Source organism: Geotrypetes seraphini, chromosome 4, assembly GCF_902459505.1.
Source record: "Geotrypetes seraphini chromosome 4, aGeoSer1.1, whole genome shotgun sequence".
Classification (NCBI taxonomy): Eukaryota; Metazoa; Chordata; class Amphibia; order Gymnophiona; family Dermophiidae; genus Geotrypetes; species Geotrypetes seraphini.
The window spans coordinates 196675137-196695417 of record NC_047087.1 but is presented as its reverse complement, the minus strand read 5'-3'; the positions used below and the strand labels follow the sequence as shown (position 1 = coordinate 196695417).

Sequence of the window (20281 nt, the reverse complement as noted above, 5' to 3'; positions counted from 1 at the left end):
CGTCCAGCACTGGTCGCCGTACCTGAAGAAGGACACGGTACTACTCAAAAGGGTCCAGAGAAGAGCAACTAAGATGGTTAAGGGGCTGGAGGAGCTGCCGTACAGAGGAGATTGAGAGGGGACATGATTGAAACATTCAAGGTACTGAAGGGGATAGACTTAGTAGATAAGGACAGGTTGTTCACCCTCTCCAAGGTAGGGAGAACAAGAGGGCACTCTCTAAAGTTGAAAGGGGATAGATTCCATACAAACGTAAGGAACTTCTTCTTCACCCAGAGAGTGGTAGAAAGCTGGAACGCCCTTCCAGAGGCTATTATAGGGGAAAACACCCTCCAAGGATTCAAGACAAAGTAAGACAAGTTTCTGTTGAACAAGAATGTGCGCTGGTAGGGCTAGTCTCATTTAGGGTGCTGGTCTTAGACCAGAGGGCTGCCACATGAGCGGATTGCTGGGCATGATGGACCACTGATCTGACTCAGCAGTGGCAATTCTTATGTTCTTATGTTCTGGCACCTGCGTTGATGTTGTTTGTGCTTGTTCCAGTTTTCATCCATTTTTGACCTTTTCCATTCCTTAAATGAAATTTTCTTGTCTCTGATCGCTTCCTTCACCTCTACAGTGAGCCACTCCGGTTCTTTGTTCTTTTTCCTCTTGGATCCCTTGTTGATACGCGGTATATATATATTTTGCGATTCGGTGACTGTGTCCTTAAAAAGGGACCAAGCTTGCTCTAGCGTTTTTACAGTGCTTATCCTCTTCTTAATCTTCTTCCCTACCATGAGTCTCATCCCTTCGTAATTCCCTTTTCGGAAGTTCAGTACCGTGGCTGCTGTTTTGGACCGATGTTTCTCCCTTGCGTCCAGATTAAAGCGGATCATATTGTGATCACTGCTTCTCAGCGTCCCTTCTACTTCTACATCTTGTGCTGGTCCTCGCAGGCCATTTAGAATTAAGTCCAGAATTGCATTTCCTCTAGTATTTTCCTTGACAAGTTGTTCCAGGAAGCAATTGCCTACAGCATCCAAGAACTTGGTCTCTCTAATGCAACCGGAGATGCCTAGGTTCCAGTCTATTCCCGGATAGTTGAAGTCACCCATGATAACTGTGTTGCCTCCCTTGCAGTTGCGTTTAATCTCGTCTGTCATTTCTCCATCAATTTCTTTGGACTGCCCTGGGGGTCGGTAGTAGATGCCGATCTTCGTTTCCAGGCCATTTGTTCCTGGAATTTTGACTCATAGAGACTCTAACTTATCCGTCAGTTGTGGCGTTTTCTCTCCAGCAGATTCAATTTCCTCTTTGACGTATATGGCAACGCCCCCACCTTTTTGAGCCACTCTGTCTCTGCGGTATAGTTTGTATCCCGGTAGCACAGTGTCCCAGAAGTTTTCCTCAGTCCACCATGTTTCCGTGATGCCTATGATGTCTATTGGACTATTGACAACACTAGACCTTTTTCTTGGGTGATATCTAATATCTTAGACAAGAAGATCCGTATGTAAACATGCATGTATCTATCTTCATTTATCCCTCCCCCTTTACAGCTGGCTCAAAATATTCCCTTGTCACAGTTAAAGATACAAACATTCATGCATACATATACAAAGTAAGCAGAAAAGGTGAATACAGTCCATCAAGCAAGGAATGCAAAGTACCACAAAACAGCCCATCACGTACCTGATCCTCCTTCCCAAAAAGAAAAGATTCAGTGAAGGAAAGACAGACAAATGAGAGAACACAACAAAAAAACAAAAACATAAAGTTAAGATTCCTGACAAGAAAATTAAATTTGATTAAATTTAAAAAGAAAACCACAAACTACAAAAAAGACCTGATTTAACAAGAAATTTGTCTGCTTGATTTGCAATAAGAGATTAGGTTCTTACCTTGCTAATATCTTTTCTAGTAGATAGTGTTTCATTCTGGACAGACGGGTAAAATACCATCACTTACAAGCCGCGCAGAAGGAATCTACTCCAGCTTTTGCATCCCTCCTCCTTCACCAGAGGGCTTTGCTGCCCCCTTTAGTCGTACCAAAGTAGGTGATAGCCCCATATACAGTAGAAACACATGTGAAGTTGGGGTAGGGGGCAACTCTCTGAACTATAACTCTGTTCTGCTCTGAAATCATAACATGTTAAACATTGCCACTGAACAATCAAAACAGCGAAACAAATATGTCAAACAGAAACCTTTATGGAGATCAAATACCCTGATGTGTTATAGCAATAAACTATATTCTTCATACCCTTAAGTCTGACCGACATCCATATTTAAGGTTTGGATATGTACTTTCTGATTTAGACAGTAGGCAGGCGCACAAAATGAATGACAGGGTGGAAGTCCAGAATGACAACTATATATTAGAAAAGATATTAGCAAGATAAGAACCTAATAATCTCTTTTCTAATGCAATAGTTGTGTCATTCTGGATGGATGGGATATACAAAAACAGTCCCAAAAATCTAGTACTGTGCTGGCTTGTAACACTGAGGATCGAAAGGCTGAGTACTCACTTGCCACTATATCCACTCTGTAAAACTTGGAAAATGTATGAAGAATGGACCAAGTCAATGCCCTACAAATGCCCTCAGTAAAACTTGGAAAATGTATGAAGAATGGACCAAGTCAATGCCCTACAAATGTACTCAGGGGGATAGTGGCCATGTTTCTAATTGAACGCGCCTTTATGGAGACTGGCGACCATTTTCCACAAGCAAAATATGCTAACAAAACGGCCCTATTGATCCATCTGGAGATCATAGCCTTGGAAGCCAGTGCACCACATCTAGCCTGACTAGTAAACACAAAAAGATGGTCAAAGCCTGAACTCTGTGACCTCAAAAAAAATCAAAGTACTCTTCCTTACATCCAACTTTTTCAGAACCTGATTTACATGGAATGCCAAAACAACCTTTGGCAAAAAGGATGGAACAGTGCACTAAGAAACTCCAGCCTTTGTAAGAAAGAGCCTGTAGCTCCAAGACTCTTCTTGCTGAGGTAATGGCCACAAGAAAAAACTGTCTTGAGCGTCAGGACACTTTCTTCAGCAGTTCATATGGAACCTGGCTGAGACCCTGCAAAACCACGTTAAGATTCCATGAAGGGAACAGGGGTTTTACATTGCCCCCTTTAGTAATTTGACTTTCTTCGAATAAGACACCAATGAAGTTCTTCGGTCTCGAGGCCTGAAACAAGAGAGTCCTGCCACTTGGACTCTGAGGGATGCCACTGGAAGTCCCCTGTCAAGGCCAGCCTGGAGGAAGGCCACCATCACAGAGAGAGTAGAGAAAGCCTTCTCCTTTTACTAAATGCACCAGTGCTGGAAAGAATCCCATGCCTTAGCATTGGCAGAGACCGTTGTCTGCTTCTTGGATCCAAGCAGAATAGCAATAATTACCTTCGCGTATCCCTTATGCACCAACGCTGCATGCTTAATAGCGATGCCATAAGAGCAAAGCAATACAGATCTTCTATGGCCACTGGTCTCTGAAAAAGAAGGTCCGGCTGTACTTGTAGTCTGAGACTTAGGCCTGTCTGAAGACACACTAGATCTTCATACCAGTGTCTGTTTGGCCAATCTGGAGCCACGAGAATGACTGTTCTCCAGTAGATTGCGATCCTGTAGAGGATTTTTCTTATCATGGGCCATGAAGGAATGCAAAGCTCACTCTTTAGCCATGCCTGGACCAGAGCATCCAAGACCTGTGCTTCCGGGCTTGGACCTTCAATTGAAGAATATGTCTGCCTTCTTGTTTGTTGTTATCGCCATGAAATCGAACATTGGGCGACCCCTGTGACAAACAATGGTTTGGAAGGCTGCTGTATACAGCGTCCAATTGCCCGGATCCAGAATCTTTCTGCTGAGGAAATCAGATTGGACACTGTCCACACCTGAGATACATGTGCCAGAGAGCCTGAAGAGGACATGAAGTTAAAGACAAGGACCACAGAGGGCAAAAGCATTAAAAAAGAAAGAAGGGGGTACTGAGGTTTTGTTTTATGAAAATGCATATAATTGGTATTTTAATTTTAATATACATTGAATAAATTTATTTTTTTATTGAAAATGCATACCTTTGTATGAGTTATTGGCTTAGGGAGTAGCCATGTTGGGCTTGGACGCCGGATCCTGCGCTCAATGTCGACTCGCATTGGGGAGGCAGCTGCTGGACTCACGGGCGGGGGGAGGGGGGATTCCACTGCTATGGCCTGGTCTTGGGGGGGGGGGGAGGTCAGCTCTTTGTATAAAGGTGAGATCTCCTAGAACTCTAGACCTCATGTCCTCGTCTCGAAATTCAAAGCTTACTCGCTTCTTCAGCAGATGCAGGGAGTGGCAGTCAGAGGGTGTAGCACCGTTGCTTCTTTCTCACCTCTGGTTTCTCTTTTTTAAGTGTTTTCCCCTGGCTGATGATTGGATGGATTTGCCATCTCAAGCTCGCTTTCAGGACACAGTAATCAGAATCGCCGGATTGGCTGTGCTGTCCTTGCTATGCAGATCTGATGAGTCTTTTGATGGCCGAACTGTTGAGATTCCTAGTATAGAAACATAGAAATAGACGGCAGATAAGGGCCACGGCCCATCAAGTCTGCCGTCCCCCAATAACCCTCCCCTACCTTTCTCTGTGAAGAGATCCCACGTGACGATCCCATTTTGTCTTAAAATCAGGCACGCTGCTGGCCTCGACCACCTGCAGTGGAAGATTATTCCAGCGATCAACCACCCTTTCGGTGAAGAAGTATTTTCTGGTGTCACCGTGTAGTTTCCCACCCCTGATTTTCCACGGATGCCCTCTTGTTGCCGTGGGGCCTTTGAAAAAGAAGATATCCTCTTCCACCTCGATACGGCCCGTGAGATATTTGAACGTCTCGATCATGTCTCCCTTCTCTCTGGTGTGGGACCAGAAGGTAGTGGAATGAGAGTGGGTACCTGATCTAATTTTGGGCCAAGCCAGAGTAGTTTTGTTTTAGACTCATTCAGCTTCATTTGTACAGAGAGGGCCCAAGATTGGAGTTTCGTTATGCTCTTTGGAAATTTGAAGCTTCACATCCAAAGAATTGAAGAAAAGAAGTTCAATAAAAGAAATCACCCATTTGTGTCTGACAAATTGACCTGGCTGGAAGACATCCGAATCAAGCGGTCGTCTAAGAAAGAAAGTACATGAATCTCCTGTTTGCGCCAAAACACCACTACTGCCCTCATTTCTAAAATGTTCGTGGAGCCGTGGCTAGGCCAAATGGCAGCTGTCAAAACTGATAGCGCTGCTCGATGAGAGCCAAGCGAAGATAGTGCTAATTCGGTGTCCCTAGGGAAACTGTAAATATTCTGTTTTTCTCTGGAAATGTCTAACTCTGAGAAACTAATTTATCAGAATGACATCCAGCCCCCGTCTGACCAATTCCCCCGTCTTAGGCACTTTGAAGTAAATGGAATAACTTCCCTTAGTTCCTGAAGAACTAAAACTACTGCCCCGAGTACCAGTAATACTTAAAAGGGGTCTCGCACGAATGTAATCTTTGGAAGCTCAATACATGGTGATTCCAAGAAAGAAACTGAAATGGGAAAAGGATTCAAAGTTGCAAGCATCCTGAAAAATGTCCAAAGTCCCCTGACCTGACATCATAGTGTCTCCCACCTCACGAGAAATCATAAAGAGTTACTAGAGGAAGTAAAGACCCCTTCAGAATGAAGAGCAGACAGTCGGGGAATGGCTGGACGAGAGCTGTAAATTCTGGAAGAAAGGAACTTGCCCATAATAAAAATCCAGCTTTGCGATGCAAGATGGAGTATGATGGAATTCTGAAAACATAACTCCATGCAATATTAGCCAAAAACGTACTGCTTTTAAAGTGAAGATGTACTAGACAATTTAGAAGCTGCATTGACCGCCCCATGGGAAACAATCTGCATCCTAATTGTTATCAGACAAAGCTCACATCCCTAAAGAGAGCTTCAGGGATGATTCCAACAGCCATATAGCATTTGCTACTCTGTGGGTTTGGGAGAATAAGTAACTTGTCCCTGGTTAGAAGGAACCACACAGCTCTTCCTGCCAGTTTGAGGGACTGTCTAGCAGGTGCCATGAGAAGATGGCAAGAAGCTTTGAAACTTGCAGTCCCTGGCACCCTAGAAATAGAAAAGACAGTTCTGCCCACAGAAAGATGTGAAGTGCCATTATGACCCTAGAGACTCCCCCAATTCGTAATCTATTTGTACTACGTTCAGGAATCAATTCTATAGTTCTACCAGACACACACAGCGCTTCACAGAGGCACATAGAATAAGAAAACCTCTAAACCGCCATAGACTCACCCTTCAGGGACCCCGAGAGAGACTAGAAGATACTCATATGAAACACGGGGGTACTCATGCCGCCGACATCACTGTGCAGCAATTTGCCTTCTGCCAACCCATAACAGCAAAAAACAAGATTGGGCAGCTTAGCATAGGGCAAAATCTCTTTCTTAAGCACCGTGAGGTGTAACAGTACAGTCCCGATTAAAGTAGTCAAGTATTTTCAAGTAGAGAGAGTGGAGAAACACACACACACAAGGTATATCACCGCAACAGTGGCAAAAGCTGTTGAAACACTCCTAAAGCATAGAACCCTGAAAACAGGGAAGCCGCGGGATACAGTGACCTAAGTAAGCTGCAAAATAAACCCCATGAACGGTACGGTGCTCCTGCTAGTGCCGGAGACCCAAGCACGTGCCTGTTTCATGCTGAAATGAGCTGGCTCTATCAAAAGTGCATTAAAAACCTAACCAGATCCAACCATTAAAATATTTTTCCCACTGTCATGACATAAAATGCTTAAAATGAACATTGGAGAGAAATAAATGAATTCTGCTTTGTTCTCCTCAACTTAGGAAAATAAGCGTGTGCCTCTTGCCCTCATTCAGGAACCAGCTATGTGAAGAATACACCCAGAGCCATCCAAATATTCACCTCCACCCGGCCGCGGGACCTGCCAAGCAAGTCCGCCTCGGGGAGAAATCCCACTACCGCTGTGGTGCTGCTGCCAGAGTATGAAAACAAGCGGGCACCTACAACACGCGGGAAGGCACTAGTTCCGTCAACAGAGCTCTATCCATACATCCAAAGCCCTTTACAGCATAAACTTCATACAAATGTAAATTTACTTGTCAGTCACTAAATCATTTCCACAACTCTACAAAATATAGCATTTCATTAAAAAAACATATTCCTTCTGTAGACTCACACCAAACCCACAGTTCCACCACAACCAGAAAAGAAGCTCAAATAAAACATATACGCACAACTTTGTTGATAGTGCTGGCAGATGCCGGTTGCTTAGCACTATGAGGGCAGTATTGTTTAATAGTCACTGTGGTCTCCTTTTTTTTTTTTTACAGTGAAGAGAAAGAAGAAAACTCGAGACCCAGTCAGACCCTCTATCATTGGAGGGAGGGGAGGGGGCAGGTGTAACCCCTAAAGCTGGCACCGTTCAGCTGGACACCCCTGTCTCACTGAAGAGAAACCTCAACAGGAGAAAATAATTGCCAGTCACAACCAGAATCCAGGAGCTAGGTGAATAGCAACCATCATCTGCTGGGAAGATGCTGGAGGCGTGCCAGCCAATAAGACCACCTATTAATCAGTTTCTCTATTTCCACCTGCTGGTAGATGTGTGCTATTCCATTGGTCTCTGGATTTATTTGCTGCTGTTGCTAAGGAAAGGATACTTGAGAAAAGGAGAGATGGTGAATCTGGGGGTGGTGGGGTCCATCGCTGCAGCTGCATGGATGGAGATGAAAAAAGGGAAGATGCCAGACCTCCGGGGGGAGGAAAGGGAAATGGAAGGGGAGGACAGATATGGAAGATGGATGGTTAGCACCGAGAAAGAAGAAAGGAGACCCTGGCAAGCGAGTTAGCAGAGCCTGGGCCCAAACAGATTTGAATAATGACTAGACAACAAAAAGGTAGAAAAATTTTATTTTCTGTTTGCGATTACAATATGTCAGATTTGAAATGTGTATCCTCCCAGAGATGGTGTTAGACTGCAAACCTGAGCTAGGATTTAACAGAGAAAGGAAAAGTTTTTGTTTACACCACAGCGCCAGTGTGGGTAGGAGAGGGCAGAGAGGGTGAAGAGGCTATAAAATAAACCCACCAGGATGTTTGAAACACACCCACTTGGGCAGAAAAATCAAATTGAAAATTCAATTCAATAGGCTGAATCAAATTGAAATTTTTTTCCTGAATTGGACAGCACTAGTACTAGCACAATTGAGGCTATTACATATTAATAATCAGTTCACTGTTCCGCAGGTACACATGGAATCATTTTCACCTGTTTGACCAGCTCTGATATAGTTTATCAAGAGCTACACTGTCCCGAGTTCCCTCAGCAGATCTTACATCGGGAGCATTGCCATCATGCTCTCTGCTGGCACTCCATGACTACCTTTTACAGCAGCAAAGTGTGGTGCTACAGGTGCCACTCACTCTGATTTACTGTGGTGACAAACTACCTGCAAAGCATGACACTATCAGAAGAACCCACCAGGGTGAATCTGAACCTGCCAGCAGTGCTGAACTGCTCATCTCTTAATACTTAAAAAGATCTGTGTGGTACATTGGACTATTTCATCTGGTGGACTATTTACATCTTTCAGCTAAGTGAACTTTTTCCTTGGTATATGGGAAGGACTTAATACATTGTATGAAAACTGATTTAAAAAAAAAATACAGAAGAATAATTCAAAAGGGAGTTTTCAATTTCAAAAAAGAGGGAGGTTTTTCTGACCAATGATTGCTCCAAGTTTGTGATCAGTACATGAATTCTATCTGGCTTTGCAGTTCTGTTTCACTGAGCTCTTGAGGTCTTTTCCTCCACCCATGATATTTGTTACTCCCGTCTGTTTGATTTTGTTTGTGGTATTGGAGCTCACAGCTTGATTATTTTTTGGTGTTTTGTAAATACCCACTGTAATACTGCTTGCCTGCCTCAGAGCCACTCAGGTCTATGTTTTTACTTCCAATACTGAAGCCATCTTGTCTAGCTGATAAGAGCCTCCCTTTGCTTGCTGACATGCATGCAGTAAAATTCTGCATAAAATTGGGAAATTCTGTACCACAGTATTCCCCCCCCACAATATCTGCTATCTAGGATAACAGCAAGGTCTCCAATATTGCTGCCAAGGTGAGAGATCAGAGGATAGCAGCAGCTAAGTCAGACTCAACAGATTAAGTATTGTTTAGAGAAAATTCTTTAATAATATAATTCTTTAATAATACAGGTACAAGATCCTTTGTCTGAAATTCCAGAAACTGAAAAGCTCTGAAACCCGAAATTTGATTGCATTTATGCTTGAAGGTATTGCTCCAGTACCATAGTTTGGAACATGTTTCTGTTTGAAGTGCATGAAGTTTTGAAGTGCTTGAAGTGTTTAATGTTTGCCTTATTTTAAAATAAAAAGAACCAGTGGCAATTTTATAGTCTTATGGTCTGTCTTTTTCTGACTTAACATTATTATTCCAAAAACCGAAATATGCCAGCTCCCAAGGATTTCGGATAAAGGATCTTGCACTTGCAGCAGATATGTAAATGAACAAGCATCACGATAAGCAAAAACACAGTGTAAGGAAAGAGAAATTTCTATTCAGTCCTGAAACCTAAGCTTTTCCCACCTCTACCCAGATTTATTTCATAAAATTAAAGATAACCATTTGACTTTGCTATACTAGTAGAATTAACCAACGATGTTAATACTTCATCTTTTGCAGGGAAGGATTAAAGTATAAATAAACTAGGCATGTCCCTATGGCCCAAATGTTTAAGAGGGCCCTATCAGGCTTTTAGAGCCCTCCAAGATCAGTTCTTCTGAGACTCCTCCAGACTACTCCACTATATTGGACACATCCAATACCCAAGTAATCATGAACAGCAGCTCTACCCTCTGGAAGAGAAGTACCACTGAGAAGTCATTCCCTTCTCCAACAGTTCTTATCCTCATTCAGCAACTCCCTAGCTGAACCCATCAAGTTTTCCAGACCAATCATCTCAGGCATCCAAGCATGGCCCCTTGGCTGGCCTGTGATCTGCAGAGATCCAAGATGGGAATCTCCCCCCCCCCCCCTCCAACCACACACGCAGATGTGCAAGTCAAAGGTTCTGAAAGCATATTTTTTTTCACGGCTGGCAGGAAAAAAAAAGTATTGGGAGGGACCAGAAAGCACAGTTACTTATCATAACAGGTGTTATCCAGGGACAGTAGGTGTATGACGGAGGCATAGGCGTATGACAGTATGGGTGACACAGCCCAGAAGCAGACATCCTCGCAAGCAGACTTGCATGTAGCAACATAGAAGTTTCGAGTCAGCCGCACCGTGCATGTGCGAGTGCCTTCCTGCCCAGCGCAGGGCGAATCTCCTCAGTTCAGATAGCTAGCGGAGAAGCCAACCAGGGGAGGTGGGTGGGTCGTAAGAATAGCTGCCTGCTGTCCCTGGATAACACCCGTTAACGGTAAGTAACTGTGCTTTATCCCAGGACAAGCAGGCAGCCTATTCTCACATATGGGTAACTTCCAAGCTAACCAGAATGGGATGATAGGAGTGTTGGCAACTTAGGAGAATACATTTTGTAATACCCTCTGGCCAAAATGGCCATCCAGACAATAGTATCCAGAAAACATCCAGACAATAGTAAGAAGTGAAAGTATGAACCGAGGACCAGGTAGCAGCTTTGCAAATTTCCTCAATAGGTGTAGATCTGAGGAAAGCTACTGAAGCTGCCAGTGCTCTGACTTTGTGGGCTGTGACTCGACTCTGAAGTTGTAATCCAGCTTGGGCATAGCAGAAAGAGATACAAGCAGCCATCCAGTTGGAGATGGTACGCTTAGAGATTGGATAGCCCAACTTGTTTGGATCGGAGATAAAAAGTTGAGGAGCAGTTCTGTGTGGTTTGGTGCGTTCCAAGTAGAAGGCCAAAGCACATTTACAGTCCAGAGTATGAAGAGCTGATTCTCCAGAGTGAGGACTTGGGAAAAACACTGGAAGAACAATGGATTGGTTGAGATGAAATACCGATACCACCTTAGGAAGGAATTTAGGATGAGTACGGAGGACCACCTTGTCATGATGGAAGACAGTGAAAGGTGGATTAGCAACTAAAGCTTGCAGTTCACTGACTCTCACATTCCAAGTGAGATACTTCAGATGAGCCGTAGACATTGGTTCAAATGGAGGCTTCATCAATTGAGCAAGAACAACATTGAGGTCCCAAACCACAGGAAGCGGTTTGAGAGGAGGATTGACACTTAAAAGTCCTTTCATGAATCTGGAAACCACCGGATGAGCAGAGAGGGGTTTCCCTTCAATAGGCTGATGGAAAGCCAGAATTGCACTGAGATGGACTCGGATCGATGTAGATTTGAGACCAGAAGTGGATAAGTGTAAAAGGTAATCCAAAACAGAAGATAAGGAGGAATGTTGAGGGTCCTTATCATGAGAAAAACACCACGTAGAAAATCTAGTCCATTTTTGATGATAACATTTTCTAGTGGTAGGCTTCCTAGAAGCCTCTAAAATGTCTCCGACAGGTTGAGAAAACTGAAGAGAAGTCATGTTGAGAAGTACCAAGCTGTCAGGTGTAGAGACTACAGGTTGGGATGAAGCAGAGATCCCTGACTCTATGTAAGCAGAGATGGAAAAACTGGTAGAAGGTATGGCTCCCTGCTGCTGAGTTGAAATAGAAGGGAGTACCAAGGTTGTCTCAGCCACCGAAGAGCAATCAGAATCATGGTGGCATGATCGTTATTCAACTTGACCAGAGTCTTGAGAATAAGAGGGAATGCATACAGGAAGAGATTCATCCATTCCAGAAGAAAAGCATCTGCCTCGAGGTGATCAGGAGAATATATCCTGGAGCAGAACTGAGGCAGTTTGTGGTTGTGGGGAGCTGCAAAGAGATCTATCTGAGGCGTTCCCCACTGTGAAAAAATGTCATGTAGAGGTGAGGAATGAAGTGTCCATTCGTGAGGTTGCAGAAGACGACTTAAGTTGTCCGCCAAGCAATTTTTGGCCCCTTAGATATAGACAGCTTTGAGGAAGGTGTTGTGGCGGATTGCCCAGTCCCAAACCTTCAGAGCTTCTTGACAAAGGGAGGAACATCCCGTATCTCCCTGTTTGTTGACATAATACATGGCGACTTGGTTGTCCATCCGAATAAGGACTACCTGGTCGTGAAGATGTTGAAAAGCGTTGAGAGCCTTGAAAATCGCTCTGAGTTCCAACAGATTGATGTCACATTGACAATCCGTACTGGTCCAGTGGTCTTGTGTATGGAGACCATCGAGATGAGCACCCCAAGTGTAGGTCGAAGAATCTGTCGTGAAGACCTTCTGATTGGGGGGGGACGGCGTTTGAAAAAGCAAGCCTCTGGAGAGATTGGAAGAGAGCATCCAACAACGGAGAGGAGTGACTGTTATGTGTCAAGAAAGTGAGTCGCAAACCTGCGTTCACTGATATGCCAGAGTCCACTGAGGAATTCTGAGGTGAAGTCTGGTAAAAGGAGTCACGTGTACTGTGGAGGCCATGTGACCCAGCAGCGCCATCATGTGTCTCGCTGAGATTGAAGAGCAGGAAGACACTGCATGACAGAGTTGAAGGAGAGCTTCCAGACGTTGTTGCGGAAGGAATGCTCCGAGTTGAACTGTAGATTCTGAGAGGGCTGAAGTTGAGATTTTGGAAAGTTGATTTTGAATCCCAAACTTTGTAGGAACCACGTAGTCCGTTGGGTCGCTACAATAACCTCCTGAGATGTGGAATCCTTGATGAGCCAGTCATCTAGGTAGGGGAACACCTGAAGACCATGGTTCCTTAGAGCTCCTGCTACCACCACCAGGCACTTGGTGAATACTCTGGGAGATGAAGCCAGGCAAAAGAGTAGCACTCTGCATTGGTAATACAGATTCCCCATCCGAAATCTGAGATATTGATGGGAGGCTGAATGAATGGAAATATGAGTATAAGCCTCCTTGAGATCCAGAGAGCATAACCAGTCGTTCTGATCTAGGAGGGGATAAAGGGATGTCAGGGATAACATACAAAATTTTTCTTTGACTAAAAATTTGTCGAGAGCCCTGAGATCCAGAATGGGTCGTAGATTGCCCGTCTTCTTTGGAACAAAAAAATAACGGGAGTAAAACCCTTTGAACTGCTGTTCCAAAGGAATTGGATCGATGGCATGGAGACGAAGCAGAGCTTGAGCTTCCTGAAGAAGGGCGGTCTGGGATGGACTGGAAGGATACTCTCTTGGAGGGAGCTCTGGTGGAACCTGAGTGAAATGAAAAGAATATCCTTCCCTGATGATTGACAGCACTCAGAGGTCGGATGTTATTGTCTCCCATCGGTGGTAAAAATGATAAGACAACCTTCAATAAGGGGGAAGATAATTCAGAGACAGAACTGTGGAGGTTATGCTCTGTTTTAAACAGTCAAAAAGGCTATGTAGCCTTAGGTGCAGCAGAAGGTTGAGATTTCTGTTGTTTCTTGGGAGGAGGGCGAGTGTAAGGAGCCGTCCTCAGAGCAAAACGCCTCTGGTAAATAGGAGGAGGGCGTGCAGGCTTGGCAAGAGCTGGCTTAGGTCTGACAATAGAAGCAAAGGATGTTTCATGCTCAAACAATTTCTTGGTGGCTGCCTCAATAGATTCATTGAAGAGGTCATTGCCTGCACAAGGAATATTAGCCAAGCGGTCCTGAAGATTAGGATCCATGTCAATGGTACGAAGCCAGGCAAGGCGACGCATTGCTACAGAACAAGCAGCCGCCCAGGCAGACAACTCAAAGGCATCATAAGAAGACTGAAGTAGATGTAATCTGAGTTGTGATAGAGAAGCGATGACTTCTTGCAATTCAAAGTGCTTTTGAGTATCTAAATAACTGACAAAATGGAAATTGTAATTGAGGACTTTAGAGAACATCATGGCATTTTGATAGATGCGACATCCAAATTTGTCCATAGTTTTCCCTTCTCTTCCAGGAGGAACAGTAGCATAAACCTTGGAAGGATGGGATCTTTTCAAGGAAGACTCCACAAGTAGGGATTGGTGAGATAACTTTGAATTCTCAAATCCTTTACAATGGAGAGTTTTATATCTGGAGTCTAATTTTCCTGGAACAGTTGGAATTGCATAAGGAGTCTCCAGGCATCTGGTAAAAGTTTGAGACAAAAGCTTGTGAAGAGGAAGCTTAAGTGACTCTGCAGGAGGTTGAGGAAGATGCATGACCTCGAGATACTCCTTAGAGTACTTAGAACCAGCATCTAATTGAAGTTCCAAGTCATCAGCCATCTGGTGAAGAAATGAAGAGAAGACAGCTGATCCGCCAAGGCCTTGCTTCGAGAGGGACTCGATGACCTTGAGGCGGCCTGGGTCTCAGGTGAAGCCTCCCTGGGGAAATGATCATCAAAAGAATATGGAGACTTGATGAGGCAATAGAAGCAGCTGAATTCTCAAGGTCTGGAAGCGGAGACCTCGATCGAGGAGTCAGTGGTCTGGAAGAGCTGGAAGGTGTGGAATAAGGCTTAGATGAAGAAGGACTCTCTTTGGAAGAAGAGCTATGCCTGGAGGTGTGCCTCGATCGACGAGAGTGGTGCGTAGAAGCAGGTCTCGAGGATCGAGTAGACTTCACCCTAGAGATGGAAGCAGACAATGCTACTGGTGAATGAATAGGGCTAGAAGCTGTAGATCGAAACGCAGGAGGTTTGATGGAGGAATCTTGAGGCACTCGCAAAGAATCTACTCCTTGTATGGAGTGCATAGATGCCAGACCAGATACTTGCAAAGACTTTGCTCCTTGCATAGAGTGTAAAGGTTCAGCTCGAGGCATAGAAAGAGGTTCAACCTCGCAGGAATCTGCAGATTGCCCAGGCTGGATTAGAGAAAACAGCTTCGGTCCCATTTTGGTCAGGAACTGAACAAATTGCTTCTCTAACATGGTCTGGAAAGAAGCCGGCAAAGATGGATTCGCGTCTGAAACCGGACCACTTTCTACGGCTATAGGCTTCAAAGTGGCAGTAGAAATGTGCTTCAACTTAGTAGTCTTGGAGAGCTTGAGGACCACTGCCGGAACTTTCTTCTGAGCTATCTGACCTGAGGATTCAGGGGAAGATACAGCAGGTGTGCTCGAGCTGCGAGACGTCCCAAACAAGAAAGGTCTGATGAGGCTCGAGGTCGGAATCGTGGAAGCAGGAGGACCCTCGGTAGAAGGTGGAACCGAGGCCGCGCTCGAAGTCGAGGGTGTGACTGAACAGTCCATCCCAAAAAGTTTCTCCACTAAAATCCGACGACGTTTAAGGGCTCAAGGTTGAAGAGTAGCACAGTGCTCACACGACTTCGGATTATGGTCAGGCCCAAGGCACTTGAGGCACCAACGGTATGGGTCTGTGAGAGAAATCGCACGCTGGCACTGGCTACACTTCTTGAAGCCCATTGCAGGAGGAAAGATAGCTGCAGCAAAGTCGAAGCCTGCAGGCTGCAGCCGAGCGGTCTGGCTCTCCAGTCGAACGAAGAAAAAAAATAATTTTTTTTTTTTTTTTAAACTGTAAAGAAAGAAATCAACACAGCGATTCGCGAAGAAAATAAACACAAACCGAGATGAGCGAAGGCACGAAGTAGCAAAGTTAAACGCAGTGTCAAAGATGAACTTCTCGGCTTTGCGGAAAACTGAGAACTGAGGAGACTCGCCCTGCGTTGGGCGGGAAGGCACTCGCGCATGCGCAGTGCAGCTGACTTGAAACTTTTACGTTTCTACAAGCAAGTCTGCTTGAGAAGCTGTCCGCATCCAGGCTCCGTGGATGACGTCACCCATATGTGAGAATAGGCTGCCTGCTTGTCCTGGGATAATTTTTCCCCACCGAGGTCTGTCTATTCTTCCTCATTTCCTGTGCAAGTGTCTTCCAGTCAGCTTCTTACCTGCTGTCTCTTTCTCTGCAGCCAGAATCACATGAGAACCCATATGAGGGAGCTTTAAAATGAGTTTACATTACAGTAAGGGGCCCAACCTGCTTATTTGGCTAGGGCTCAAAGGGTCAATTCTGTGATTTTATGAAACAGCTAGCCAGCTTGGCTTTTTAAGCACCTGGCTTAAGATATTTTTCCCCGTTCCTCCCATTGCTTCTGGTATGTCTCTCACAAGACATTATTCCAAATATCTAAACCTGCTGGTTGGCCTTCTTGGATCAGCACTTCTCTGTGGTAGTGGTTTCCCATGATCTCTTTTCGTTCATGATTTTTTTTGCCTACTTTGCTGACCTTTAGAAATGGAAGCACGTTCACAAAATATTCCAAGCTTGGCACAGAAACTTGCCCCAAGGTGTTGTACCAAACTGCAAAATTTCAGACTCCTAGGTAGTTTCCTTCTACCGCAGTGCTTAAGCGAAGTTGGCGTTTTAGGTCATATGAGGCATGGGAGTGGATTGATTGCTTTTGTTCAACCACCCCTAGCTCCTGACCAAATTGAGATAGATCCCAAAAAATTAGCTGAGTTTCATTTGAGACCCTAGACAACACTCCTGTAAAATTTGGTTGGATTTCAAGGGGGGGGGGTCGAGCGTGGGCTCCTGGTCCACCTGATATGGAATGACCCACATACGAGTTCAAATTCTTGTTTTCAAGTCACTTTTTGTGTCTCCAGATTATCTACACCAGTGTCTCGGCAATCTTTCTCGAGACGCTGCAAACTAAACCTAGTATCCATGGTTCGAGACACCCGGAAGTGCACGACATTGCCGTGATGACATCATGCGTCCACGCAAAGGTCCTTCAAATGGGCTCTGTGCCGGCAGTAGGGGGTGCCAGCAAGGAAAAGGGCCAGCGAGGAGGAGAGGCACCGGTGCCTCTCCTCCTCCCCAGTGTCGCGGCACACCGGAAATCTCTGGAGGCACACAGTGTATTCCCTATGCTCCCTCTGCTAATCCAATTCTAGTCAACTTCACGTTCCCCCGCCCAATGTAATTTGCCTTAAAATTACACTTACCTCTGCCATTAGTTACATTGGACCTAAGGTTTGGCACTCCCTCCCCATGACCCTAAATCTTGAACAGTCCTATACCAAGCAGCACTAAAATCATCATCTTTTCACACTTATTTATTCCCACCAGTGTTCCCTCTAAGCGGGCGGGTGTTGTGAGCAAACTTTTTTCACTGTGAGCTAAAAATATCGGGCGCCAGCAAGTTATGAGCCAAATAAATATGTTGTCAAGGCATCAGGCCAGCTTAAGTTCCAGGCCAGTTATGGAACTGAATTTAAGATTTGTAGGTTCATGGGGACATACTCTAGTCCGTATAGTGTAACAGGAAAATTTACAAAGGGAAACTCTCTAAGGCAGTGTTCTTCAACCTTTTTACACCTATGGACCGGCGGAAATAAAATAATTATTTCGTGGACCGGCAAACTACTAAGACTGAAATTTTTTTTTAAAAACCATCGCCGCCCCGTCCCCGCAAGCTCGGTCCCAAAAACCATCTGATCCCATCCGCACAAGCCTCAAATAGTTATAATTTTATATTGAACATATTTTATTAAAGTATAAAAAGAAACAATATTCTATACAATTGTCATTTTATAAATACAAATAATACAGGGCAAAATCAACAAAACCCCTGTCTCCCCTCCCCTTCACATATATCCCCTCTACTATCAAGAAAACTGAATAAGCCAAATTATTACAGAATGCTACACAAATATCAAGTAACAGAATATCACAGTCACACATGACAGGAATGGTGTTAGGGGAGTGGAACTAGGGCAACTGCCCCCTGGTCAGAGAGAGCCCTAAGCCAGCTGGAAGCTAAAGAAGCACTGCCATCTCTCCTCCTGCCCCCCCCCCCCCACCCCCCAATTTGGTCTAGCATCCATCATCTTCCTTCTGTTCCCCTCATGGTCTGGCATCTCTATCCTTCCCTCCCCCCTGTGGTTTTTAGCATATCTCTCTTCTCATTTCCTCCACTCAGATCTGATCATTCTCTACTCTCTCTTCCCTTTTCTTCTCTGGTCTTCCTTCTCTATTTTCTGCCTCCATCTAAATTAAATTCTTTCTTACTATTTAGTCCCGTTTCCCTCTTTTCACTGTGTCTACACACAGCTTGTCACCCCTTTCCCTCACCCCTCCATTATCTTACTATTTTCTTCCCCCTTTATTTATCTCCTCCTTCCATCCAGTATGTGTTCTTTCCCCACTTCCATTCAGCATCTGCTCTCCCCTCTCAACTGACATCCATCTGCCTTCTGCTCTCTCTCCCTTCTTCTCACTTCCATCATCTGTCCCCTTCTCTCTCTCTCTCATCTCCTCCATTCCATCATCTGCCCCTTCTCTCTCTCTCTCTCTCCCCCCCCCAACTTCCATCATCTGCCCCCCTTCCCCTCACCTTTGTGGGTCACTTTCTTTCCCCTGAGGGTGGCTCATGTCACAGGGGAAGCTTTGGCCGAGCAGAACCGCTTGATTGACAGTGGAACTTACTTGATTGATGTCGATGCTGGGGCCCGTTGCCGTTTGAAGGAAAAAAAAAAAGGTGGAAAAAAGGAACCTGTAAAGGCGAGAGGAAGGGAAACCTCCAGGACAGCTGTTTTTTGCCCTCCTTCAGCGGCCCAAGAGTTCAGACCAGCAGCGGCAGCTCTGTATGCTTTTAACTTCGGCACAGAGCTGCCCCTAATCAATAGTTTAGCGCGGTTTCATGAGGCAGCCTCGGGGCCTTTGATAGCCGGCCCGCTTCGATGATGCGATGTGGGCCGGCCTAGCAAAGGCCCCGAGGCTGCCTTATGAAACCGCGCTAAACTATTGATTAGGGGCAGCTCTGTGCCGAAGTTAAAAGCATACACAGCTGCCGCTGCTGGTCTGGAGGTGCGGAGACAAGGCAGGAGGCAAACGCGGTGGAAGGCAGGAGTCCCGGCGAAGGCAGGAGTCCCGGCACAGCGACTGCAACAGGAAGTTGCAAGTCAGCTGACGCCGGCCTTTCGTTGCGGCGGGGACCGAATCCTTCGCGGACCGGCAAGATTTTGTTTGCGGACCGGCACCGGTCCGCCGGTTGAAGAACTGTGCTCTGCGCTGTGACGAGAAACTTGTGCGCTGCGAGGTAATATTTTGTGCGCAAGCGCACGCCAGCGCAGCTTAGCGGGAACACTGATTCCCACATCTCCTGATCTCTCACCACTATCTCTCTCTTTCTCTGCTTGCCTTCAGATCTTTTCATTAATTTATAAACCACACTGCAACCGCTCATTGGCATTTTGTGGTATATCAATAGGCAGCGATGTTTTCAGGTTTTCCATATTAAAATACAAGCATTATACATATATACCTTGTCCAACTTATTAGAGACATTATAAGAACCCTATATGAGTCTGTACAGAAGTGTTAACATAGCACTATGAATTTATATGGGTTTCTGGAGCAAAATTTAGGCCTTCATAGTGCCATCCCTGTAGAAATGTCCTCAAAATCTGTTAACTTTTTAAAACTCACAAGTTAAATAAAATACAGTTCAAATAAGGGAAAAAAAATACACAACAGATTTTCTGCATCATAAATTCTCAAGTTAGTAGAGAATGATGCAGAAGCCTATAATACAAAAATCATTTCAAATAAAATTCAAAAACCATGTAGAAAGAGTGCTGTGGGGCCTGAAAGATTGGAAATACCATCTAGGTCATGCAGCCTGTTTTTGTCTTGAGTGTGTGGGAGAGGGGAAGTTTGAAGGGAGAATAGCAGAAGAATACACAGTGGAAAAAACTGTACACTTTCCTAAAACTATCCAACTTTATACTAGAAAAACCAAACACTTTAAAAATAAAAAAGAGCTCAATTTAAGTTACCTAAAATTTGTAGGAAAAAGGAAAAGTTTATTTGTCCTGTTCACCTTAGATAAAAGGGAAAGCAAGTCCGAGTGTATGCAGAGTAGTGCTGCCCGATTCGAATAAATTCAATTAAAAAAAATATAAATCAGCCTCCCGATTCAATGACCGACCCTTCCCCCATGCCTACCTAAAACAGGAGCGGCAGCGCTGCCTCTTTCTGGCCGTCCGCTGCCGCTCCAGCTTGAGGGGAAGAGGGTCAATCAGAAAGGCCTACATGTTCCCCCCAGCTTCCCCGCTCTTACCTTAAGCAGCTAATACAGCAGCCTGCAGGATCGCTGGTGCTATAGCGATCCCTGCAGCTGCCCGTCGTCCTCAGTGGCACTTTCTCTCTGCCGCAATCCTGCCCCTGCTCTGACGTCAGGGGCAGGATTGCGGCAGAGAGAACGTGCCACTGAGGATGACGGG

The 20281-nt window shown here is 45.0% G+C and overlaps 1 protein-coding gene across 2 annotated transcripts in view; it reads right to left on the bottom strand.

Annotated features, from left to right (window-relative positions):
• LOC117359496 (prosaposin-like) overlaps positions 1 to 20281 on the bottom strand; it is a 159583-nt gene that overhangs the window by 54873 nt on the left and 84429 nt on the right. Inside the window, exon 9 of one of the 2 annotated variants that reach the window (XM_033942386.1) lies at positions 1675 to 1683. The exons of the other annotated variant lie outside the window; for it this stretch is intronic. Coding sequence (XP_033798277.1) covers positions 1675 to 1683 — 9 coding nt within the window. The remainder of the gene's footprint in view (positions 1 to 1674; positions 1684 to 20281) is intronic. 2 annotated transcript variants of the gene reach the window in all.